Source organism: Condylostylus longicornis, unplaced genomic scaffold, assembly GCF_029603195.1.
Source record: "Condylostylus longicornis isolate FDR11 unplaced genomic scaffold, ASM2960319v2 ptg000048l, whole genome shotgun sequence".
NCBI classification, from domain to species: Eukaryota; Metazoa; Arthropoda; class Insecta; order Diptera; family Dolichopodidae; genus Condylostylus; species Condylostylus longicornis.
Window position 1 is genome coordinate 12,095,230 of NW_026578017.1, and position 26,198 is coordinate 12,121,427.

General features: G+C 23.8%; 1 protein-coding gene across 3 annotated transcripts in view; it reads left to right on the forward strand.

The window, feature by feature from the left end:
* The first annotated feature begins 715 nt into the window (after window positions 1–715).
* The window catches only part of LOC129610893 (myotubularin-related protein 6), a 53,955-nt gene continuing 28,472 nt past the window's right edge, over window positions 716–26,198 (forward strand). Inside the window, exon 1 of one of the 3 annotated variants that reach the window (XM_055523677.1) lies at window positions 716–904. In XM_055523677.1, coding sequence (XP_055379652.1) covers window positions 881–904 — 24 coding nt within the window. In that variant the 5' untranslated portion in view covers window positions 716–880. Of the gene's footprint in view, window positions 905–1,294; window positions 1,404–10,380; window positions 11,197–26,198 lie in introns of those variants that run through there. The other 2 variants (XM_055523678.1, XM_055523676.1) reach the window with 2 other exon arrangements.

The following is a 26,198-nucleotide window of genomic DNA, read 5'->3' on the forward strand; positions in this document are numbered from 1 at the left end:
GATATAATCTTAATTACTCTTATAATTTTCTGTGAGTGTTTGCCTACACAAGGGTACTTACTATTTTATTAATGACACATATTTTATTTTGTAGCAGTTAACAGATCTCTGGTGTTCTAATTAATTTGTAATCTATAACATTGTAAACCTAGACAGATTAAAAATTTCATTATCTATCTTACTCTTTTAGTTATCTCTTTCATTTTTTTTTCACTACCTACATTCTTTCTTTCAATATATTATACAAAAATATTAAAATATTCACTAAACTTATCACCTTGCACAACGAAGTGGTTTCCATTTATTTTTCTCTTACTCTTGCCAAATGACAGTTTGACAGTATGAAATTAAAGAACTTAATTGTGTTTTTGCGCTTCTTAATTATTACATTCGGAGCAGAATTAATAATTCCCAATTTCCATAATATTTTATAGAGTTCATTTCAATTATTAGAGCTTGAGGATATTCGTATTGTGGAAAACCGCACAATCTTATAGTTGATCGGGGTACAAAAACTTTTTGCAGAATACACAATTAATTTATATGGATTGTAAATATTTTAATTTACCACTAGATAGCGCTGCTGTTACCTATCGGCAGATATTAAAAAATTGTAGACTGTGGAATCATCATCTGACATTGACAAATATATTGACATTTGTATATTTTTTTCTTATTTTTGGTTTTGTTTTTAATCAAAATCCAAACTGTTTTTGTAAAATTTAGACCTGACTTTGTGATTTTAAAAAACTTTTGAGGAATAATTCAAAAAATAAAAATATCAATTACATAAAAATATAAAAGAAAATATTGTTTGTGTAAAATATTTCAGAAGTCTTGCATAAAAAGAAAATATAAGTTTTGAAATATTCAAATAAAAATGGATGACATCAAATTATCAAAGGTTAGTTAAAATTATGAATTAATTTAATCCATTTGTTTTAATGAAGATTAATTTAAGAATTTTATAATGAATTTTATGGTATAATTGGAATAACATATTGATATTAAATTTGAAATGAAATATTTAATTAAAGGCAGATATAACCTAGTGTGTTTTTTTTTATAAAAAAGAATTAGAAAAAAAAGTTTCGTATACGTAGGCAGGACTTTTGGTGTTTTTTATAAAAGAAAAATGATTACCACCAACCCCACCCGGCACACATTTTCAGTAATACATACTTCTGCGCTCTACTCAAAAAAATTCAATGTTAAATTTGAGGGTTCTCTATTTTGCCTTATAGATTTCTTTTATCAGTTACATACTTAGGTACACACTTACATATCTCAAAAAATCGCTTGAGTTTTCCTGAATTGTGCAATTGATTGAACCATTGTTGTGAAGAATATAAGGTCTTATCCGAATTTTCTAAGAGCAAAACATGTTAAAATCAATACATATGGTATATTACATATTATATTATTTACATATTCTATATACATATTTTTATATGTAAATATTTTTGAAAATTCATTTGCATGGTGTATAAGTTTATATTATAATATATATGTAATATTATTTATATTTGTTGAGGGATTTAGATTTAACCATGATGATGTATTTAAAAGTGTGTACGCAAATTGGAAAAAAGTGTGCTATAAAATAATTAATTTGAAGATAAAACATTCTAATTTTTTTCTTAAAATAATTTTATTAGTTTATTGTTTACGAATTTTTGAATCATCGGTCTTATCTATCAACTTTTATAATGTTGCTCATTAATCTAAAACGCGGTTAAAAAATATAGAATTTACAGCCAAGTTTTTATTAACGAATATTATTTTTTTCGAGTTGAACGCTTAATTTTTAATTTTTCAAAAAAATTTATATTTTGAAGATTATGAGTAAATTGATAATATGGTTCATAAAATATTTTTAAAACCGGAATAAAAATGTCTAATATTTTAGTTCTAGAACTTTATTATCCAAAATTTTTGTAGCATGATTTGTTTTTTAATAATATTTAGTTTTTTTGGCTGGGATTCAACACATTTCAAAACAAATTCATTTAATTAACATGAACGAGTCTCTTTCATTATTTTGAAAATTATATATACCGATCTACTTACCCGATAGAAAAGAACATTGCTATGATGTTTTAAGTTTTGACTTAAGTTTTCTCATGTGCTCTATTTTGAAAGGAAAAAGTTTAAAACGCGTACAAAATTTAATTTCGTGATAATACAAAATGAGATCTTAAATCTTAAAACGAAGTGTAAAGGAAGTATATAAGTACCTACATACTTATGTTCACAGACAATTATTTAAATACATACATTAAATGTAAATTTTTAAGTATTGAATAGGTACTATTCATAGACCAAATCTTCTGACGATATTTGAATTATCTGACGATATCTTATGAAGAAAAATGAAACAAAAAATAAAACCTAATTTAATTAGAATTTTTCTAATTGTGCGACATTTATTTACAAAAGCTCATAAATATTTCATAAAAATATACAACCCAATATAATTAAAATTATAAAAGCTTTCATACTTAACTTATGTACGTACGAGTATATGTATGCATTTTGTTGAATTAAGAAGAAAAAAAAATTCTTTGAACTGAACCTCATATTATATTCGTAATCTTATAAAAAATTGTGATCTTAAACATTGAACTTTTTATAATCGTTTGATTTAAGAAAATTTTCACTTTTTATTAAAGTTTATACAAATTATTAATAAATGAAGTAATTGTTTAAGAAGAAAAGTAAATTTTTTAAACTGAAATTTCAAATGATTAATTGTATTTGAAATATGAATTTCTAGTTTCATACAAAAAAAAAATTTAGAATTAAAACGATCTAAAAATTTAAAATTATATTTGATTTTTATTAGTTTGGTAATATTAGAGAAAGTATTTAAAGTTGCTAATATAATTAGTGAAAAGAAAATATTGTGTACTTGGAATATTTAAAGAAAGTAGTAAAATAACGTTTAGATCAAAATTATGATTTGCAGGTGATTTTAATACGCAATTCCAAATGAAATATGTTAATAAGACTTTGTAAGATAAGATCTGTAACCAAACTTTCAGTGTCTCAAAGATCTCGGAATCAATTAAAACCAAATGGAATAAAAATTTTCTTATAGAATATACAAAATTTGAATATACAGAATTTTCATACAAAATTATAATAATTAATATTCATAATATTAGTTTTTATCATTTTGACCTACAGATGGGCTAATAGAATATATTTTTGCAAAACATAGCTACACAATGAGTATGCGTGTACCTTGCATATCATTTCAATTTTTGCAGCCAAATTTGACAAAAAGTGTTTTTACCGTATATTTAAATATATGTTAGTATACAAATGTGCATTTCACGTTTCCAAAATCCGTAATATTTCGTTAACCTGTACGATATCTCATATTCTTGCAAGTTTACTTAGTTGAAGTATCTACTTTCTGCTTGTCTAAATTCAATATTTCCATACATGTATATATGTATATAGTTTGCATACTTAAAAACGTTTGATAAAACATAGAATCTGTACAAAAATTTTCGAAAAATAGCAGACTGGGATTTTTTGTTATGCTTCTTGTCTATTATCATTTTTCTTTAATTTTCTAAATCCCATAAGTCCTTTAATGTAAAGTAATGCCTGAATTTTATTTTTTATGTTTTGTCTTTTTTTTTAACGTGTATAAATAAGCAGGTACTGCCTTTCAAAAAAAAAAACCTTGTACCTCACAGAAAAAAGCAAAAGAACGGAAGAAGAATAAGAAAATAAAAAAAAAATTCGATATTTTTTACTTCAAGGCAAACATCATTTATTCTAAAGTTTGAACTTGTCTTGTCATTATTCTTTTGCTTCTAAAGTAAAAGAAAAACGAAATTATATAATTATAAATACCTACTTATGCTTATGACTTGTACATAAACATACAAACACGCGTGCATATATTATTAAATCATATTATATAATATGATTTATAAGTAAGAGCGCTTTTAAAAAAATATTTGTGTAATAATAATACCTACATAATTATATATATATGTATGTATATAAGTACATATATAAAGTAAAACATAAACATTACTTGGAATAAATTTTGTTGTTGATGACGTCAAATTTTCAACATACATGTATACTTAAGTACGCAAATGTATTGATTTACTAAAGTTTTTAAAAAAGAAAAATCATATTTTATTAAAAATAATGAATTTTGAAAATTTTTCTAATTTTTGATTGATCAATTTATTTTCATATGCTTAGTTGGTATGATACTTAGTTGTTTATAATTTCACATTTAAAGTGCTTCATCATCCTTAGTTTTTGTACTTTAATTATTTCATTAAAAACTTATTATTAGATGTCTGCACACACGCATTTACCCACTAAGAGAAAAGTAGGATAATTTACAAATCAACACCTTGATCAACTTTTTCCATTGCCCATAATTTTATTATTACTTTTACCTTTAAGCCCTTAACAGTTGGGTGTTCTTTAGAGTTTAGAAATGGCTTGAAGGAGTTCCAGAATTTTTGGAACACTTGGTGGATTTTTGGAACTCTTAGTTTGATTGGTTCAAGTGAATAGGACTATAAATTTTTTTGTATGATTTAAGCTTCATATTTCATCCTTCTCTTTTTTTTTATTTAAAATTTATCATTCTTATATACATGAATTTCACTTGCCAGTTATACGTTTTTGTTAGATTAATAAGATTATGTACTTTTATTGAATTATTTTTTTTTAATTTTGTGACAATATTTTTTTATACGATTGACTCGTTCTACTTTTGGCGAAAATTCTCATCTTAATCAATTAAGAAATAAAATCATCATACTTATCATGAGTGGATTTTACAACACGGAGAATTGAAGAAAAAAATTATCAAATAATTCATATGAAATGAAAATTTAATAATATTTTTTTTACCTTTTTACATATATTTTTTTATTTAAATTTTAAATTAGATATATTTAAAATTTCATTCACATTAATTTTTGACAAAAATCTAAACTCAGTTACATATGGTACATACATATACATACTCATATTCAATATAAAATATCTACTTTGAAATTGGAATATGTCATTCTTTCAAGCATTCATAATTTAATTAAACTACAATATTTTAAATTCAATCATGCTAAATCAAATGTCGACCATCTTTTCATGTCATATTAAAAAACCACAAATATATAATAGTAGGTAAATAAGAGTATAAATGTAAATATTTTGCTATTTATACTTGATATTACATCTATTTATATTCTATGTATGTATATGAATATTTATTTATGGTATGGTCGTAAATGGTGTTGAACTCATATTATTTGTAAAGTGTGTTATTAATACATATTATGTGTATAGGTGTTGTAGGTATTCTGATTAATTTTCAGATTTACGAAAACAAATTAGCATGTTAAATATTTCTTCTTGACATGATAAAACGTCTGTTATTACCACAAAGAACACAAAAAATAAAAAAAAAAAAAAACAAATAATTTATAAATATTTTGAACGTTGAACAACTTTTATTTGTATCTTTTTGTTATATTTTCTTAATTTATTTGGAATAAAATAAAAAGTATAATCTATTTATTTAGAGGCAGACAATTATGTATATGTTTGTGTATATTCGTATACATATAAATAGATTTTCAGATTGTAATATTATTCTTAATTCATTATACTCTCGGGTCTCTGGACATTATTTTCTTACGTTCTCATTTTTTAAGGATTTCTACGATTTTTTAATTCTTCTGCGTTAACAAAGTTTGTTTTAATATGATCTTCTTTTGAAATTTGTTTTTTTTTATGAAACGTAATTTAATTTCAAATTTCATTATGTATTTCTGACGAAAAATATAAGAACTGTGCGAACTATATGTATCCTTATTTAATTGTATCACACAGTGTCTAGCGCTTAAAACAACAGTATTTTCTTATTTAAATTAAATGGATCTGTACATAATTATTAACTATAAATTGGAACAGTAAGAGAGTGAAAAAAAAAAATTAAAAAAAATGTTGTAAAAGTTCATAAGGAAAAACAGGGAAAAAATTTTAAAATACTTTAAAATAAAACGTAATTGGTACATAAAAATTATTTATAAATTTTAAAATATTTATATATAAAATATTTGAATAAAACAAAAATTCCCTTAGAATTTTATATGGAAAACACAAACACATAAAATGTGGTGGAGAGCGAAATCATAAAATTAATATATTTAAGGGTCTGCACTTATGATAATGTATTGTCCAGGATTGTATAAAATTAAAATAAAAGAACAAAAGAGAGAAAAACAACAAACATAAAGAAAATTAATGTTTGAATTTTTTTTTGTTTATTTGCTTTTTCTTCTTATTTAAACAATTTACTTATAATGTTGTGTTAGTTTTATTACACAAACTCATCATAACATAATGAAGTTTTTCAGGAAAATAGAGAGAGAGAGAGAGAGAAAGAGAGCATGTAATGTCGCTAACCATACATACTTTTAAAATTCCATAGATGTAAAATATGAATAGAATGTAAAGAAATAAAGGAAAATAAATATTGTGTTTATGGGGTAAATTGCGCAGGCTTTAAACTTTTTTGTTTTTTGATGTTCTATTTTTGACTTTAAATTACTGGATTTTTTTTTCGAGTTTTTTTTTTTTGATTTTTTTTTTGTTTTGTCAAAATGTTGTTATACCATACGATCTTTTTTGTTAACCTAGCTTTCTTTTCACCCATATGACTACAATATAATTTCATAGAACATAAAAAACTTTCCTTTTCATTTATAATAATGAATCAAATAAATCACATTGTTTATAGACCTTTGAATATATTAATATCATATCATATGCATACTTGCCTCATTTAAACTCTATATATGTACATAGGTTTTGTGTGATTTGCTTATTTATGTTTTTCTTTTTTAAATTACTCATTCTTAGTACCCGCTAAATTCTTAATAGATCAGCCGAAATTCATAATAGATTCAATTTATTATAACTATGTAGGTTAAATTCTTATACGTATTAAAATAAATCTTATATGTTGATAATTTTTTTATCTTACAAGCATATTTAATTGAGTATACAGCTATACAAGTGTAACTGTAACATGAGTATGGTACTTCAATTGTAATTTCGCTGGTTCTTCTAAAAGACAAAATTCTATCATATTTGTGAACTTGAATATACATATCTAAATATAAGTTAACTTCTTAAGGCTTGAGATTGGAATACTTTTTTTTTGACAATATTAATGTTATAAAATATTCAACATTTATGTTTCTCATTTAAATGCATTCTCATTCGTACTCATCTATGTTTTGCACTACAATCAATTAAAATTATGAGATTTTAATGAAAACATTTCAGAGCTTCCCACATTTAAATTTTTTTATTGTACATTGCACATATCTCGGAAAATTTGTATATTTTTAAGCTAATGATATAATTTAATGATTTTTTCTTTCACTTTGAAAAATTCAATCCAAATAAGGTACACAATCATAGTTATAGTACACTATCAGTATTTAATAAAATGTGGTTTGAATATCAATAATATTTCTCGATATATTGAAGATACAATGTACTCTTCGTATACGTTACATGATACAAAATGCGAGTATATTATAATATACCATCATCATCACAATTTTATTTTCAAAAAGGAAGACAAAATAATCGCCAAAAATTTGAAATTTCTTTGGATAATTCTTCTTGAGAAAAAAAAAACATAATTATTTCAATATTATACGAATTACTTTTTGTATACATATACAGAAATTTTCAATCTGAATTATTAAATACTCACTAAAGTATAAAATTATTTTTTATAACGGTTAATAGTTTTTCTTCAAAATGTCAAATGTATAATAAAACTTTCTGTTCTCTCTTTCTCTCTCTCCCTATAGAAAAAAATTAAAATTGCATACTTGCAGGAGTTGTATGAAAATGAAAGATGACGATGCGATTTTTTTAAGAAGAGAAACATATAAAAGAAAGAAAACAAAAAAAAATATAAAAAAAAATTGAATTGAAACAGCACAGCACGCGAAACGTTGAGGATTAAGATACAGAAGTAAATGTGGATCTCTTATTTTTTTATGGTTTTTTTTTTTTTTCATTTTTGTAATGTTATTTTACTTTTATATTAATATTTACAGCTACATACATACATACTTCAAATTTATATTTAGTTTTGAGTTTCTTTTTCTATTTAAATATGCAGCAGAAGTAGATTCGAGTATAAATTATATTCATAATATTGAAAGTGTGAATATATAGAAATCTAAATCATATAACTTAAGTGGAAATTTGCAACATATTTCTCTTTTTTTATAGTAAAAACTCCTGTATCTCTATATATATAGGATAAGGTAGCATATCGTAGACGTGAAATGATGATAAGTGCAATATACCCAATATTATTTTTACGATAACACAGAAAATTTTATGTTAAATTTTAAAGTTTTCAATAGCTTTAGATATTTGTAAATCCAAAACAAGTCAACGATCCTTTTGTCGAGTTTATCAAAAAAAATCATCGATTACTCGTGAAGTTTTTCTCAAATAATATTTTGATTTAATATTTGTGTGTACTTATGTAAGTATAAATTTAATGAAATATTAATGTCTTTTTAAATGAGGTTGGGTAGCCTTATATTTAATAAGAACGTTTTTTCATTTTCTTGACACCTCCAGACTCACTTCTTTTAATGCATATTTTCGTTTTACAATATTGGTTATTTCATTTTCCATTGTTTTTTTTTCATATTTTTACTTCAGAATATCTCTGTTGTCTTTACCAAATTTAAATATAATAATTAATGTTTAAATTTGTATAGAATATTAATTAATATAAGCATAAGTTTCCCCCGACTTCTTGAAATTTTCATTTCGATGTTTTTAATTTTCTTACTCGTGCTTTAATTTTGGAAAATATGCTACATAGAGCTCCTTTCATCAGGAAAGTGAGCCTCGAGGCGTGTGTTTTAAGGGTGTGTTCCACACCTAGATTGGGTGGCACAATAAATCTTCATACGCCATCTACACTGTGATCCATTTGTACAATCTACATAAACAAAAAAACGTATCGTCGTCATCTTTTTTTTCTACCAACCCCTGTAAGTATGCAATTTTAGTTTTTCTCTTTTCTATAGAGACTGAAAACAATTTGATGTAAAATTGATTTCACATAAAATCCAAATAATACAAGAAATATATTGTGTATAAAATAATTTTATATAACTATATAGGTGTATAAGATTTTCTCTAAATTAGATTTTACTTTCAACAAATTTTTTGATTTTATTTTGTATTTTCGATTACGACGCTATTGCTACTGATTTTGTTTTTTAATTTCGATTTCTGTTGTGGCTTTATTTATGATTCCTTGAAACAAACTTTTGTATGATTCATCGGGAATAAGCATATCAATTCAATTACTAAATTAAAAAAAATGACACGATTGTAATTTATAATTTCTTTTGAATTTATTTAAAATGATTATTTTAAATTTCTTGATAGAGCAACTCAGCAAATCATTTCTTAATATGTTATAAAATAAACAAACTGTTGTTTCCGAATTAATATTTATATATTATTGTGCTACACAATAAAATGTTCTGCAATTCAAATTTGCTTTTTAAAAAAAATCGCAATATTGTGTATTTCAATTTTAATTTTGCTTTTTCAAAGAAGACTATTGAATAGTGAACGGCAAAAGATGGAAAAAACAAAACAATAAAATCAAATATCCTTTTTTTCTGAATAATTTCTATTCTACATATACACACATAGAAACAAAGTACATAATATTAAATTATCGTATGTTACTAACACAATTTTAAACAAAAAATATTCATTCTTTTTATAAAGGAACACAAATACATGTACAAATTTCAAAAAAAAAATATATTCTACTTACTTCTGTATTAGTATTGTATAAAAATTCAAAGAATTTCCAAAAAAAAAAACAATTGAAAAAAAAAAAACAAGAAAGAAAGAAAAAGGATAGAAAATTATGAACATTTTTTTACCTTTTCTCTTACTCTTTCTCTTTAATTCTCTTGTTTTTGTGAGAGTATTACCAAATTTTATGAAATTTCTTTACATTTTCGTTTTCAATTTCAAATAAGTTAAAAAGAATTTGAATTGTTTAAAAAAAATTTTAATGAAATTAAAAAATAGGAGAAATTTGATTTTACAATATATTTGAAATTTATTAAAAGAAGTTTGAAAATTTAAAAACATTAAATTTAAAATAAAAAAAAATTAAATTTAATGGGAATTTTAGTAAAATGTACTTGGCAACAATATCCATTTTTTCATTTTAATTTTTCTCCCGTTATACAAATGTTGTTATGATTATTTGTATTGAAGTTTATAATTTCAATTTTCCACTGTCACAGTTCTCGTAACTTTCGTTGAGTAAAAACATACAAAGAAAACAGACGGCATTTAAAATATTTGAAAAATAAAAAACTAAAAATGTTTCGCGGATAAAACATTGGAATTCCAAGAAAAAAAAAACAAATAAACAAAAAAAAAATTAAAAAACAATTCTGTGTGTTTTGAATAGATCAAAAGAAATTCTTTGTTTTTTGTTTTTTTTTTTTTTGTAGTATTTTGCACAAATTATTCCTACAATTTTATTGAAGTCACTTAAAAAAAAATAAAAAAATTCTGAGATATCAAAGTGGCATTTATTTAAATTTTCATTTTTTAACAAAATTTTAAAAAAAAAAAACATAGCTATATTTTTTCTTACATACAGAAATATTTTATTTAAAATAGGCTTGGAAAATTTAATGTTTATTTAAAAATTGTACAAGATTTGCATATTTCTTTTTTTACGTGTTATTTATTTATTTACTTTGGTATTTATTAACGTTTGTATATTTATAAATTCAAAAATTAAATAATTAAGAAAAAAATTTGATAAATTATTATTGAAAAAATTGAATGAGACCGTGGAATTTCAACATGGATTTTACAAAATTCATGAATAAATTTAATGAAATTGAAAAACAATTATCACCAACTTCATCATTACGTTTAAGTTTTGATAATATATCACCAGAATCAGATGAACCACCGGATATTAATAAAAAATTATTTGGTGTACCAGTACCACCATTTGTATCCGATAAAGTTGTATCATGGATTGAAGAAGGATTAAATGAGCCACCGATATTTTATAATGGTTTAAATGTTATGAAAAAGGTATTTTTTCGTTTTTTTTTTCATAATATATAAAATGAGTTAATTTATCTAAATTTATTAAAAATTTAAATTAAAAATATTGACAGTTTATTATTAAAAGAAAATTATTAAATTTAAAAGGATTAATGTTTATGCTTCATGAAATAAATATGAAAACAAAGAAAGTAATGTTCATTCGTAGATAAAAATTTTTAATAAAAAAACGTTTTATTTTTAAAACGAAAAGAAATTTTTTAATATTGTTCGCTATACAAATATATATGCACATAATATGTTGGTATATAAAGTTTATATATCAGAAATATACGAAAAAATAACACCCATTACCCCAGTTGAAGTGAAAACTTATAAAATCATTCTTTGTAAATGATTTAATCCTTATGTATTTACGTATGTACATATATGCATTCATATATGAATACTTTGTTATTATGTGTTAGAATAAATGAGTCACTCAACAATGAATCATAAATCTATATAACTTGTTATACAGATATATATATTCAATATATATATTGATTCATATTTCTACCTTGGTTATAATATTCTATATTCATGCGATTATATTTATCGTAGATATGCATGTATATACAAATATTTAATATAGAATGTATAATTGTATGTGAAAATAATTACAATAATTGTAATATGAATTAAACATAATGTTTTATATTGAAATTCACATATATAATTAAAATGTGATTAAAGGAAGAAATTTACCTTTATTTTTTTATTACTATTGTATAATGGAGATTTTTTTTCATTGCAAAAGTTGTAGACTTACAAAAATACTAAAAAAGAAAGGCCTCTAAGGGGTAGAAACCATATTGAAATTCAAATTGTTTTTAACCAGTAGTTGGGTTTTATTTTGAATCACCAATCAATCATTCAATTGACTTTATTACAAAAAAAATCTCAGAAGTTTTTAGATGCAAAATTTTAATTTACATAAATTTATATATAAAATTTATATATTTAAATAGTATATAAATTAGTTTATATATCACAGTTTTATAATTTTAAAATTAAATTGAAAGTTATATAAACTCATATTCTCAAAGACGCTTCGAATGTTATGGAAAGATTTTCGTAGATTTTACAATGACATCAATGTTATGGGGTTTTACAGTCCTAATAACAAAAAAACACACTGTTTTTGAAAAATATTGTATAGCTTCTTAAGCGACTAATCTTTCTAAGAGAACATGGGTGACGATATAATTTTAAAAATGAATCCAACTTTTGTGTTTTTGGTCATTCAACTGAAGTGTTGTGTGTTCGTCTAGCTATAACGTATTTTCTTTGTTTTCCATTCAAGAAACAAATTGTGCGATTTTGGTTTTAAAAGTCAAAAACTTAAGTGAATTCAATTGCCATATTGTCACTTATTGTAGTACCGAAAATATGACGTTTTCGTCTTGCATATTGGAAAACAAGATATTTTTACCGACCGTATTGTGTAAACAATAGGTAGGTTATGTGATGGCAACAAATTTTGCATATCGAGTTTTCGGTGGGAACGTACTTCTCCATAGTAGGGAAGTGTAAATAAACTATTTTTAGCAACCTGTCGGTCTGTCGGTCTGTCGGTCTGTGTGTGCACGCGTGTATCTCAAGTTCGGCTGAACCGATTTTGATGAAATTTTATATGTAAGTTTGTTTCCACCATGGCACGGATCGATCAACTTTTGGTATATATCAGGCCTCGGGAACTGTACTTTTTAGCGGGCCTGTTTTACATTTTTGAACATTTTGAAGAAAATATTCAACCGATTTACTTGAAATTTTATATATAAGCTCAGCTCGACCGTTCGCAAAAATTCGTATGTTTTGGAAGAAATCAGGCATCGGCAACTAGACGTTTACTACGGGCCAAACATACACTTTTGTGTATATAAAGAGAAATAATCAACCGATTTCATTGAAATTTAAAATATGAATTCCTCATATTAAAGCAATGAACATATAACTTTTTTGGAAAGATCAGGGCTCGAGAACTGATTTGCGGGCCGATTTTACATTTTTCATCATATCCACAGAACAAATTGATGGAATTTCTTGAAATTTGATATTTGAGTTCTGGTTGTTACCGAAAATAACTGGTGAGCATTTCAGGGAATTCGGGTAGCACAAAGCGAAACTCTACTAAGAGCCAAATTTACATTTTTCTAAGTATGTTAACTATAAGCTTGCTAATGTCCTAAAAATTGGAAAGAAGTATTTAACAGACATTTTTATAATATTCTGTAACACTTTCATTTAACTAGACAATACACAATGCGGTCGGTTATGTGCTGACCACATCAGATTTTTTCATTTGCATTCACAATATGCAAATTTTTTTATATTATAAATCCTCTAAATTTTTTATCTAATTTATATACTCGAAATTATATACTTTTTATATTAAGACTTCCTTAAATTTAAAAATTCTTTCTTCGTTTACTTTTTTTTTTTCATAATTAAATAAACTTTCAAATAATAAATTTAAAAAATTGTTTAACATAATAACCATAATAATTACGAATTAAAAGTCATTTGTTTTAAAATAAATTTATAGAAATTAATTTTTTTTTATATAAATTTCAGATTAATTATGGGTAATAAACCATTTTTAAAAGTACCAAGCAAATTTTATTTCGAATAATTTGTAAGAGAGAAAAAAAAAATTATTAATATTTGCTGTTATTATATAAGTGCGTGACTGATTGAATTATTTAAAAGAACATTAATAATAAAACATATTCATATAGGTTTATCATAAATCTTACACGTAAAATTCAAGCGAAACTATAATTTAATTTAATTTGAGAATATAGAAATTGAGTTTAACTTATGAGTCCACTTTAAAGAAAAATGGAACGCATAAAAAATTTATTTACTGACATAATTATTATATTAGATCATCAAATTTTATTATGAAAATTATAGAAAAAAATCGATTTCGGAAATCATGCCAAAATCTCAACCATATTCCAATTTTCCATTCATGTTGTACATACATATTTGAAATTTCTGATTCACTATATGTGTAACAATTAAAAATTAATTGATTTAAACAAAATATATGAAATACTTTCATTAAAAATGCGCTGATTATAAATAAATTATGCTAATCCTATATTAAATTGATTTTATTAATTAATTAACTAATAACATAAAAAATTATCAAAGAAAATAATAGATTTTAAGATATTTATAACTAGACGTTAGAAGGAAATAAATTTTTTGAGGTAAAATTTTGAATATAATTAAATTTTTATTATTTTAAGGATTATCTTTATTTGAATTTTATTTTAATTAATTAAAATAATCAACTAGATAAATCATTTATTTGAAATATAATTTCTATTTTTTGAAACCTTAAAGTTATTTTCCAAAGTTATTTAAACTAAATTGACAAGCACTTGCCCTTGAAATTAAAACACGAATTTATGACACTACCGTCACACCCTATTGCTATTCAAGTTTTTTGCAAATGTTTAGACTTTTCCAAACAGCTGCCAATATGCGAGTCTTCTTTAATTATGCTTTAAAATATTTAACCATAGACGTAATTTTAAAAATATTGATTGACTGCAAATTGTAAATTTTTCCAAATTTTTGGTTGTTTATTCGAGTTTGCTAATTTAGAAGCTTTAGAAGTTACAATATGAATTTTTACAAATACATATCAACACCAATTTTATTATATAATCCAATAAAACATTGTTTCAAAGAAACGCATATTTCAAATTTTATACTTTAAAATTGCATGCAATTTAATATGCACTTGTACTAATATATATATAAGAATATTAAGGATTACTGTTTATAAATTAAGAAATTGATGACAAAATTTAATTTTCCTATTGCAGGACATCTTTCTTTTTGTATTTTAACTGTATACTGCATTTTCCAATTAAAAATTTTATTTATTTTTTTTTCTGAAAAAATTTCCGATTTCTTTATGCAATTAATTTCTTATATGCAATTAATTTATTTTGTGAGTTAACATAATAAAAGAGGTTATGTCAAAATTTGGTTGTTTTGAGAAAATCGAGTTAAAAGATTGCTCTGCAAAAAAAAACCCTACTTTCCGAATTTAGGTATAAATTAATAAGTATGAAATATAAAAGGATAAAATAATTGTTTTTATATTTTGCTTATTTGTTTTTATATTTTGGGTTTGCTTTTAGAGTAATAGTATTTTTTCTTTAAAAAGCCGATTTTAATAAAATTTTTAAAGTATGATTTTCTCTCCTTGATTCGACTACTTTAGAAAGTGAAATTAAAGTCTATATTATAAAGATAAATTTGGATATGCAAAGTTTAAATATTGAAGATTTCGATTTCGTTCCAAGTCAAATTAAGTTGTTTTCCTGGAGATTTATCAATAATTTTTAATTTAAATTTTTTTTCAAAATATTTATTTTAACAAAATCTATGTGTATATTTATACCATTATAAGTATATACATATAGTACCTAACTATTAATATTCTAAAAGAAAAAATAAAAGTAAGAGTATTTCTTTTCCTGTCTAAATCTACATACATATACACACATATACGTTATAGTGTAAGTTTTTAAATGTATGCAATATACTTTAAGCATGTCACCGCCTTATACTGATATCTGCATTTATAATATAAGTTTTTCTAACCTAAAAGTATACTTGTATTTTACTTATATTAAATTTAAAAAAGTTTATAATATTTTGAGGAAAAAAAATTGTGTGTGTATAAGGGCAAAAACTTTTTAAGTTTTTCTTTTTAAAAAAAGAAAAAGTAATTATAAAATTATGGGTAGTATGGCAAGCAAATATTACCCTTAAGTTCTATATAGCCTGTGGCCCCGGTATATTTATAGTCCATACACATGTATGGACTATATATTATAGTATATACACATGTTAGGTATATTTTACAAGAGCATATGTGTAGGTTTATTTAATTTGTAAATTAATATTAAAATGGCAATTGAATTTTTACACTTAAGTAATTTTTTAAATTTTGTGGAAGTATTAATAATATAATTGGGTTTGTTTCTTTGTAATAAAATATAATTGTATAAATATTTGAATGAGAAAAATTTTTCATACATTTTTTTTTTCTTCTATATATAAATACAATAATAACCTGAACATGTAGGTAGTATATAAGTGTACTTATATTATTGTTTTTTTGAAATTTTTTCTGCTACAAAAATACAAATTTTCCTTTTTGTTAGTTTTAATTCAATGCCAGAGACCTTGTATATATATATGTATATGTAAGTGTAAAATAATTAATAAAGTATTTGTTATACTGTTCTCATATAAAGAAAGAATTTTAGACCAATGCATAAAGGAAAAAATTGCAGTAGTTTTATTATTTAAGAATAAATTTTTAGTATAGAATACCTATACTAAATATCTATACCTATCCTGCTAAAGGAGGAAATATTGTAATTTTTTTTTAATTTAAATGCTTATAGATACATCATATATATTTTATTTTCAATCCTTAATATTTCATATAGAATTTTTTCGAAAACGAATATTATATCTGTATGTATGTATTTCTATTGCAATTCACTTTTGGAATATGCTTATTGAAAATGAATTAATTTAGTTCTTTACGATTTTGTTTTTTTTCAATTTCCACCCAGTAAAGTTAATTAAAATAGAAAAAATTTTATTTAATATTCAATTTTGCAAACCACTGGAATCATCTTGTGTGAATTAAGAGCATTCATTTGGAAAAAAATCTTTAAAAATGCTTATGCTTACTTTTACAGAAATGAATTCGTAAAATTACATTGTTGTTTTCATACGATTATAAACTGTTATAATCTTTCGAACAAAATTTTTCTTATACAAACTTGATGATGCAAAAAATTTACAATTCTGGTCTACCAATAGATACCATTTAATACAAACTGACTAAAAATTTTGTGCTTAAACATTTTTTTTTGTTTTTTTATTAAGGAATGAGATTAAAAGTTGTTTTCGATTAAAAATCTATAAAAAAGGAATATATTATTAACAAAATTCGTGAGAATTTTTAATAATAAGCAAAAAAATTGAAATAAAGAAAAAAAATTTTTGAAGAATACATGCATTAGGGATGAATCATTTTGAAAATATTACACGTTTTCCTCAACATTCGAAGCATTTTATATATGAGACTCCGTATTAAATTAAGAAAAAAAAATGTGTAGAGAGGGCTATAATATTCTTACAAATTTTATTATACACTAAATATATGAGGTAATAAAAAAAAATCTGATGTGGTCAGCACATAACCGACCGCATTGTGTATTGTCTAGTTAAATGAAAGTGTTACAGAATATTATAAAAATGTCTGTTAAATACTTCTTTCCAATTTTTAGGAAATTAGTAAGCTTATAGTTAACATACTTAGAAAAATGTAAATTTAGCTCTTAGTAGAGTTTCGCTTTGTGCTACCCGAATTCCCTGAAATGCTCGCCAGTTAGTTTCGGTAACAACTAGAACTCAAATATCAAATTTCAAGAAATTCCATCAATTTGTTTTGTGGATATGGTGAAAAATGTAAAATCGGCCCGCAAATCAGTTCTCGAGCCCTGATCTTTCCAAAAAAGTTATATGTTCATTGCTTTAATATGAGGAATTTATATATTAAATTTCAATGAAATCGGTTGATTATTTCTCTTTATATACACAAAAATGTATATTTGGCCCGTAGTAAACGCCCAGTTGCTGATGCCTGATTTGTTCCAAAAGTTAGGAATTTTTGCGTATGATCGAGCAAAGCTTATATATGAAATTTCAAGTAAATCGGTTGAATACTTTCTTCAAAATGGTGAAAAATGTAAAATCGGCCCGCAAATCCGTTTTCGAGCCCTGATCTTTCCAAATAATTTATATGTTCATTTTTTTAATACGAGGAGTTCATATATTAAATTTCAATGAAATCGGTTGATTATTTCTCTTTATATACACAAAAATGTATATTTGGCCCGTAGTAAACGTCTAGTTGCCGATGCCTGATTTCTTCCAAAACATACGAGTTTTTGCGGGCGGTCGAGCTGAGCTTATATATAAAATTTCAAGTAAATCGGTTGAATATTTTCTTCAAAATGTTCAAAAATGTAAAACAGGCCCGCTAAAAAGTGCAGTTCCCGAGGCCTGATATATACCAAAAGTTGATCGATCCGTGCCATGGTGGAAACAAACTTACATATAAAATTTCATCAAAATCGGTTCAGCCGAACTTGAGATACACGCGTGCACACACAGACCGACAGACCGACAGACCGACAGACCGACAGACCGACAGACCGACAGGTTGCTAAAAATAGTTTATTTACACTTCCCTACTATGGAGAAGTGCATTCCCACCGAAAACTCGATATACAAAATTTGTTGCCATCACATAACCTACCTATTGTTTACACAATACGGTCGGTAAAAAGAAATGGAATATTGTCATCAAGAAATATTTTTTTCTTTAATAAATTTCTTTTTATATTTTGCTTAAACTTGTTCTTATGGGTTGTTTCATCGAAATTTCTAACATAATATGAAAATGTTTTTTATTATTATTTAATTTTTTATATTAATATCCACAGTACCTTTTGAATTATAAAGTGAGGTTCATTTTATTTTCCCAATATAGTATGAGCATTTCTTTTGTATACGTGCAAGTTAGAAATAGTGGAGAATATCTAATTATCAATATTAAAATAATATATGAATAATTTAGAGGTTAAGGTTGCCGAAATTTTGTATATACATATGTATATATTCGAAAAAGACCAATATTTAGGTTATTATTTGTGCATATAAAAACTAGAAACTATTGTAAAATACGAGTGACATATGATCAAATCTATAATTTTCAGAATTTTCTAAATTTTAACAAAATTTGCCTGCATTTATTATAACATAAATACATTGATATTTTCAATATTATATGCATTTATTATTTAACTATGATATTGGGGTTTGTTGGATGATAAATTATCGTCAAAATTTTAAAGCCTTTATTATTATAAGCGTAAATCATTTGTACGAATTGGTTTGTGTTTGCAATAACAATATCGAATATAACACTCAACCGGCAAGTATCACTATCAACTTAAGATGCAGTTCTCTCATTATATCGCTCATATTTATAAAATTCAATTCCTTACTTGATCATTCCAATTTATTCCATTTAATTAATAAATAGAACTTTTTTAAAAGAGGAAATAAATACATACATACATAAATTACTCTTAGGCGTATATATAATCAGTCACCTTTGAAATTTTATAATTTATAATTCGAATTAAAAACAATATTCTTCTATTCATCTACATAATTGGTAAAAACAGAAGAAAACAAAAGAAAATATAAAACGTTTCTCTTTAAAGTCAATTCAGAATCATATACTTTTCTTTTAAAAATATATTTTATTTTTTTATTAGAGCGTAAAATATGTGTGTTTGTGTTCATGAAACATGAAAATATACACATCAATACACACATATTAAATTATAAGTACACGCTTTTCAAAATGCTTATGCATACCATAATGTAAGTGAATTGTGTAATTAAATTCCATAAGGAATAATTCACATTTGTTTGAAATTGTGGTTGTAAAACAAAAAGGAATGGAAAAAATGATAAAATGATAAAAGAAAAAAACGAATAATAACAAATTTAATAGCAAATAAAAGTTTAGGATGAGATGAGAATTGAATGTCCTTGTGTTTCTTTACTTTTTTCTTTTATATATAGAAAATACTTCAAATGGAAAATAATAGAAATTATTTTTCTAAATGGAATGACATCTCACAAATTATTGATATCGCATGTTATCAATATACATACTCGTCTTTCAATATACATACTCGTCACCATATTCACACGTAAATTTGTATATACACACTATTTAATTACACTTAAGAGAATTTAAAACTAATTTTTTTAATTGTCTCTCATATCCTGATAGATTAAAATCATATGAATTTTAAAAATGAATACAATATCTAGTCCAATAGACAACACTAAAATAATGATTAAACATTTTAACTTATTTAAAATGAAGTTAATGAAAAATTTGTGATAATTTTGTTATAATTCTTGTGTACATACAGAGAACGTTTTTTCATTGTTATCAGATGGTTAAGAAAAAAGAAACTTTTTTCATTATCTTATCGGATGTCTTGTAGATTTTAGATTTGTATAACGGGCTCAACAGTGCAGTATCGGATGTCTTAGTTATCTCTTTAAATGACACTTTTTTTGAAGCCACGAATAAACTTGAAACAAATTTAAGCTGGGAAAAATTTTTATAATATCAAAGATATACAGAATCGATCCTAAAGAAAAAAACGTATCATCTTAAAGAATATAGTCACCTGTTATTAAAAACACAATGACAATTAGAATTTTACGGGATAGTACCACCAAAATCCTACCATTGTATCAAATGTAGTGCTGGCCAATCAAATTATACCAATCACTTCAAGTATATAACTGTAAAGGTATTGTGTCTCCCTACTTGCTCAAATTTATTAAAATTTCACAAAATATTTTTCAAAAAATACTTTAGACGTTGTCAGTCTTTCAATAATTTTAGTTTGCCAGTTAGGGATAGTAACCTCAAAAAGCCATCGCAGTATATTTACTTTAATTTTGAAAAACAAAATTTAACAAAAAAAAATAATTAAGATTCATTCAGAAATAAATTTTTTTTGAAAAAAAAAAAAAATATTAAAAACTGTCAACTTCAACTTTAAGTGTCAAATTACCATCATATTGTTTTTAATTAAAGACTTACCAATTACTTTAAATTTTCTGATTTAATTACACTCTGTATATATATATACATATATATATATATATATATATATATATATACACCTTTACCCTTATTTTATCCTAGTTACCTCTCCACATTTAAAATAAAAAAGACCGTGAAATTTTTTTTCTCTTTTTTCATAAATTCCTTAAATTTTTAATCATTTCGTTGTTTGAAAAAAAAAATTTTTTTTTTTAATAATTTCCCGTGAAATATAAAATTACTTCCTACACGAGGAAAATAGAAGTAAAAAAAAAAAATTCATCAATTATGTGCCTATTAAAAATTTATTGTGCGCAGTTGATGGCAATTTGACCTTTATACTTTTTTTCTTTACAATTTCAATATCTCGTTCATTTATAATACGAAAATTCTGAAAGATTATGGGCCAAAACATAAAGAAAGATCACATTGTTGTACATATTGCATATTGTTCCTTATAAAAACTTGTATCGAATATAATATGTTCATATATGCATGTAAGTATGTACATACATATTTACTTTAATGTACGATACTTTAAAGTTCTTATTACTAGAAACAATATATGTAATGTATGTATATGTACATAACATTTGCAGCTGTAACACTAAAACAAGTTTTTCAAAAAACTACAAAGAAATATTAAAAAAAATCGCATCATATTCGTTGAGCATACAAATAGTTTAATTTAGAATTTTAAATTGTACTAGTCGAATATATTGTAGGACAAAGGTTGTAGCAACATTTGCTTTTTTTCCAACTACATATACAGTAATCCCAAAAATTATTTGTGCACTGGCAAATTTTAATATGCATTATTTTACTAGAGTGAGCATTAATTTTGTGAAAATAAAAATATTGGAATTGCATAAGAAAATGTCAGTCCAATTCCAAAACGTAATTTCAAAAATTATTTGAACAAATGCTTATTTTAAGTAAAAAAGTAACAGGGCAGTGACTATAATTGTTGAAGATAACTTCATACATTTCTATTTTATATTACAGAAAAATAATAGTCCTATATACCTAAGGATTAAAAGATTTTAGATTGACCTTATCAGGAGGCTCGACTTTATTGTTATCGGAAAACTTATTATTGACACTATGTGCAAATGCACAACTGCCCCAAGAAATATAAGTAGATTGAGATATTTGAGAAAGAGAGAAATTATCTTGAACGAAACTTTAAAGAATAATTTTCTAAAAAGATTATAAAAGGCTTTAAAAGATTATAAGCACCAAAGAGAATACATTTTTTGGGTTATTGCAACTTTGCTTTGGTTTTAATTAAAATATCAAATTTATTTTTTAATTTTGAGATTATTTGATGCACAAATAATTTTTGAAACCAAAAAGAATTAATTTTTGAAATTGTTTTTTTGCTTGTACTACGATTAAATTATTTGGTCTATTTTCGCTATAATTATTGCTTTTCTATTCGTTCAAAGGTATATTTTGAAAGTAATACATAAAAACTGTTGTCTATGGACAAATAATTTTTGTGATGGCTGTATATTAAAAGGATGAGATGAAACTCAAAATAAGTTGTGATTATTGATTTCGATTCTAATATGAATATTTTTCTCAATATACAGTGATTTGGAATAGTTTTAATAAAATAAGAATTTTTTCTCTCTATATATGTACATATGTATGTGTATTAGAAAAAATAATATTTTTTTCTTATTTTTGTAATCCAACATATAGAAACTTTGTTTGAAATTTGATGTTTCGTTATCGATTGATAAATCAGTATACACACATTTATTATATTTCAAAAATTATAAAAGTAAGGATTTTTCTGATTTAATTGGAATATTAATTTATTTTCATCATATTGCTTGTACAAAATGATTAATTAATCTATCACGATAATGTCAACTAGAAGGTTGTATTTTATAAGTGTGTATTTTACTTTTTGATTACATGTATTATAAAAATGATGAAAATATTAATTAATTATCAATGGTATAATGTGAATTAATTAATTAGATTTTCAATCATTAAAAAACAAACTAAAACTATTTATAAAATTATACTCAACTTTTAATCAAAAAGTTTTTATGAAAGTTTATTTTTCCGTATATAGGCCATTAAGTCCTTTATAAGTAAGTACATCATTAGTCGCACAAATGAATGAATGAATATAATTTTATAATAGATCGATTGCATTTTTCATACAAACATATTGATTGCGAAAAAAAAAGAAATCAAATTTCGAATTCAATGACATTAAATAAAAAGGATGCTTAAGCAAACGACATAAAATAATTGTACATAATGAAAAATTCGGAATTGTAAAACATTCTCTGAATTGTAAAGCAGTTTACAGATGCCATCATCATTTTATAAATGAATTTGATCGATTCGATTTTGTTATTTACTATATATTGAATCACATTCACAATATCATTAATATATCGGACAAATTGTAATAATGCATACATAGCAAAAATTAGATCCTTGCAAAGTATTTGTTTCGTAAATGTTTTGCTACTTTTCAATTCCATACCCTATTTACTTATATGTAAAATTATTGATTAAAATTCAGTATTCTTTGCTTTTTCTTTTACCACCCCGTCATTTATCTACGTCTATTTCATCCTTTTTCATCCATGTATACTTATTGTGTAAAAAGAAAAATTAAATTTATTTTAAAAGGAAAATGCCATCAAGTTGTTTTTTTTTTTATTGTTTTATGAACATAAAGCTTATATGATTAAATAAAATGAAATTGCATTTAAACGAATTTCGTTTTGCTTTATGTAATTTTTTTGATTGTCCTTTTGTTTTTTTTTTTTAATAACATAAGTATATCTGTTGATAAAAGGATTCATACAATCCCTTTTAACTTTTTTTTTCTGGAATGATGGATTTTGAGATATGATTAAATTATTTACCATAGAAACTTACACTTCCGCCATTTTATCGCTTTTTGTTACTAAATTCGTAAAATTTTAACATTGTGGTGCTATAATTACTTTGTTTTGAATATTCTGCGACAGTTTCTTATTTATACAATTATACAACTAAAATTTATTTGAATGTGTGCTTCATTATCAAACTCAAAAATAAAATTTGATTACTTCCAGCACCATTTTATAATTTTCTAGATGTTTAAAAACAAATCTGTTGCTTTGATCGAGTAAAATTAAATAAGATTCCTGCAGCAACTACACTCTTAGCCTCCATTCCTAGTCCAGATCCTTTATTTTTACATTTAATGTTCCTCTTCTTATTAATAACATATAACCATGAAATAGAAACGCAGAGGTAAATTAATATTTTCCTTTACACCTACGTTGAAAAAATGAAAAAATAAAAGTAAATTTAATAATTTTCACGTAACCTTTATGCAATAACTTCAAAAACATTTATGTACACAAAGAAATTCAATTGAAGAATTTTCTTTAATCTTAGCTCCGATTTCAAGTAATCGAAACATCCATATCGAATAACATCGAAGCTATTTTCTTTTTCCTTCTTCTATATAGTGTTAAAATCAGGTATTAAATTGAAAAAGTTGAATATACATATATACATATGTTATATGTATGAGTGTATATAGAAATTTAAATATTTCACTTCATATTTATGATCCTCACGGAGAATAGGATTATGTTTGAATTCAAATTTTCTCATAAGAATTACCTTAAAATAGATTCAAAAATATATTATTTTATAATAAGAGACTTTGGGTATATTATTACAAAAAAATACATATCTAATTTTTGACGTATAGAAAATGTTATTGTATTCTATACAAATTTTACAACAAAAACTAATTTCAATAGCAAAAATTCAGAATAGATCCTTATCAGTTGTCTTAATCTAGGAAAACATTTTCTTTTGCAATATTGTTTTAAAATATTTTTTTCGGTATCATTACAAATTGACAGAGTAAATCTTTTTACATTTTTGGGTATACTTCCCTGCAATCAAGTTATGTCTTTCTATACCATTTTATTTCCAAAATGAGAATAGTGTTCTACATTTTGAGAATAGTAAATATTTCAATGTGAGATTTTTCCACGGTTTCCTCTGATATCCAACGACAAAGTATTAGTACTCGTAGTGAAATGCTATCGTAAGAATTCTTCATTCACGTTTGAAACTTGCTGTTTCAAATTGTGATTTTTTTAAATATTTATTTTTTATTAAATTTTTTGGACATTTTTCTCCGTTTTTGAATTTTAGGTTTTTTTAAAAGTCGTAAGTAAAACTGAAATTGTACTCTAAAATTTTATTTTAAAATATTTTAATAACCATCCTAAGAATTACTTTTTAGTACTTTTCCAAAAAAAAATTAAAAAAAAAAGCCTCTAGAAATTTGTAAAATTTGAATTTTCGACCCATTGTATTTCCAAAACTGCAAGCTTTTGCAAATTTATATAAATTCAGGTAAATGCCATTAAAAAATATAATTATTTTTCTTTTTTTACGCAATTAACCCTTAAATTCGAGCATTAGGTTAACGCCTTTTTAAATGTTTTTGTTTGTGTCATCCTAAAAGTATGCATTTTTTTTTTGAAAAATGGTTGATTTGACCCAACTTTATTTAATTTTTAACTTAGCTATTCTCATATTGAAGGTTATTACTATTGTAAATCTTAAAGTACAACACCTTTGAAAATTTTAATATGGCTCAATAAAATAAACTTGTTTTAATATAGAATTTAAATCTATAACGCAAAAGTTTCATTTAAAACTAAATATGCATCCAAAATATTCTAAACTTTGCTTAAAACTTCCAAAATAATTTTACGCTTTATAACTTACAAGGATAATAAAATTATTTTCACATCTAAAATATTTTTTAAAGTATAATTTTCTAAACCGCTGCTATATAAAATGACACTAAAAAAATTTTATTTTTAAATCATTAAGGACACACAAAAAAAAATTCTTTTTTCATTCCAAAAAATTCTTTTCATTATTTTGAATATAAATTTTTTTCATCTAAATAAATTTCATATTTTATTATAAAAAAAAACAAAAACAAAAAAAGAATACTCGGATAATAAAATGTGTTTTACATGCATGTTTGTTGAAAATTGCTGTGTATATGGAGAGCATAGGGATTATATAAATTATAAACTTTGTTTAAGTATACTCATTTTATCTCTAAAGTATAATATCTGTATACAATATTACAAGTACATACATAATTGTAAATTTACCACAAATTGAAGTTTTTATATATTTTTATGTATGTTGTATGTACTTG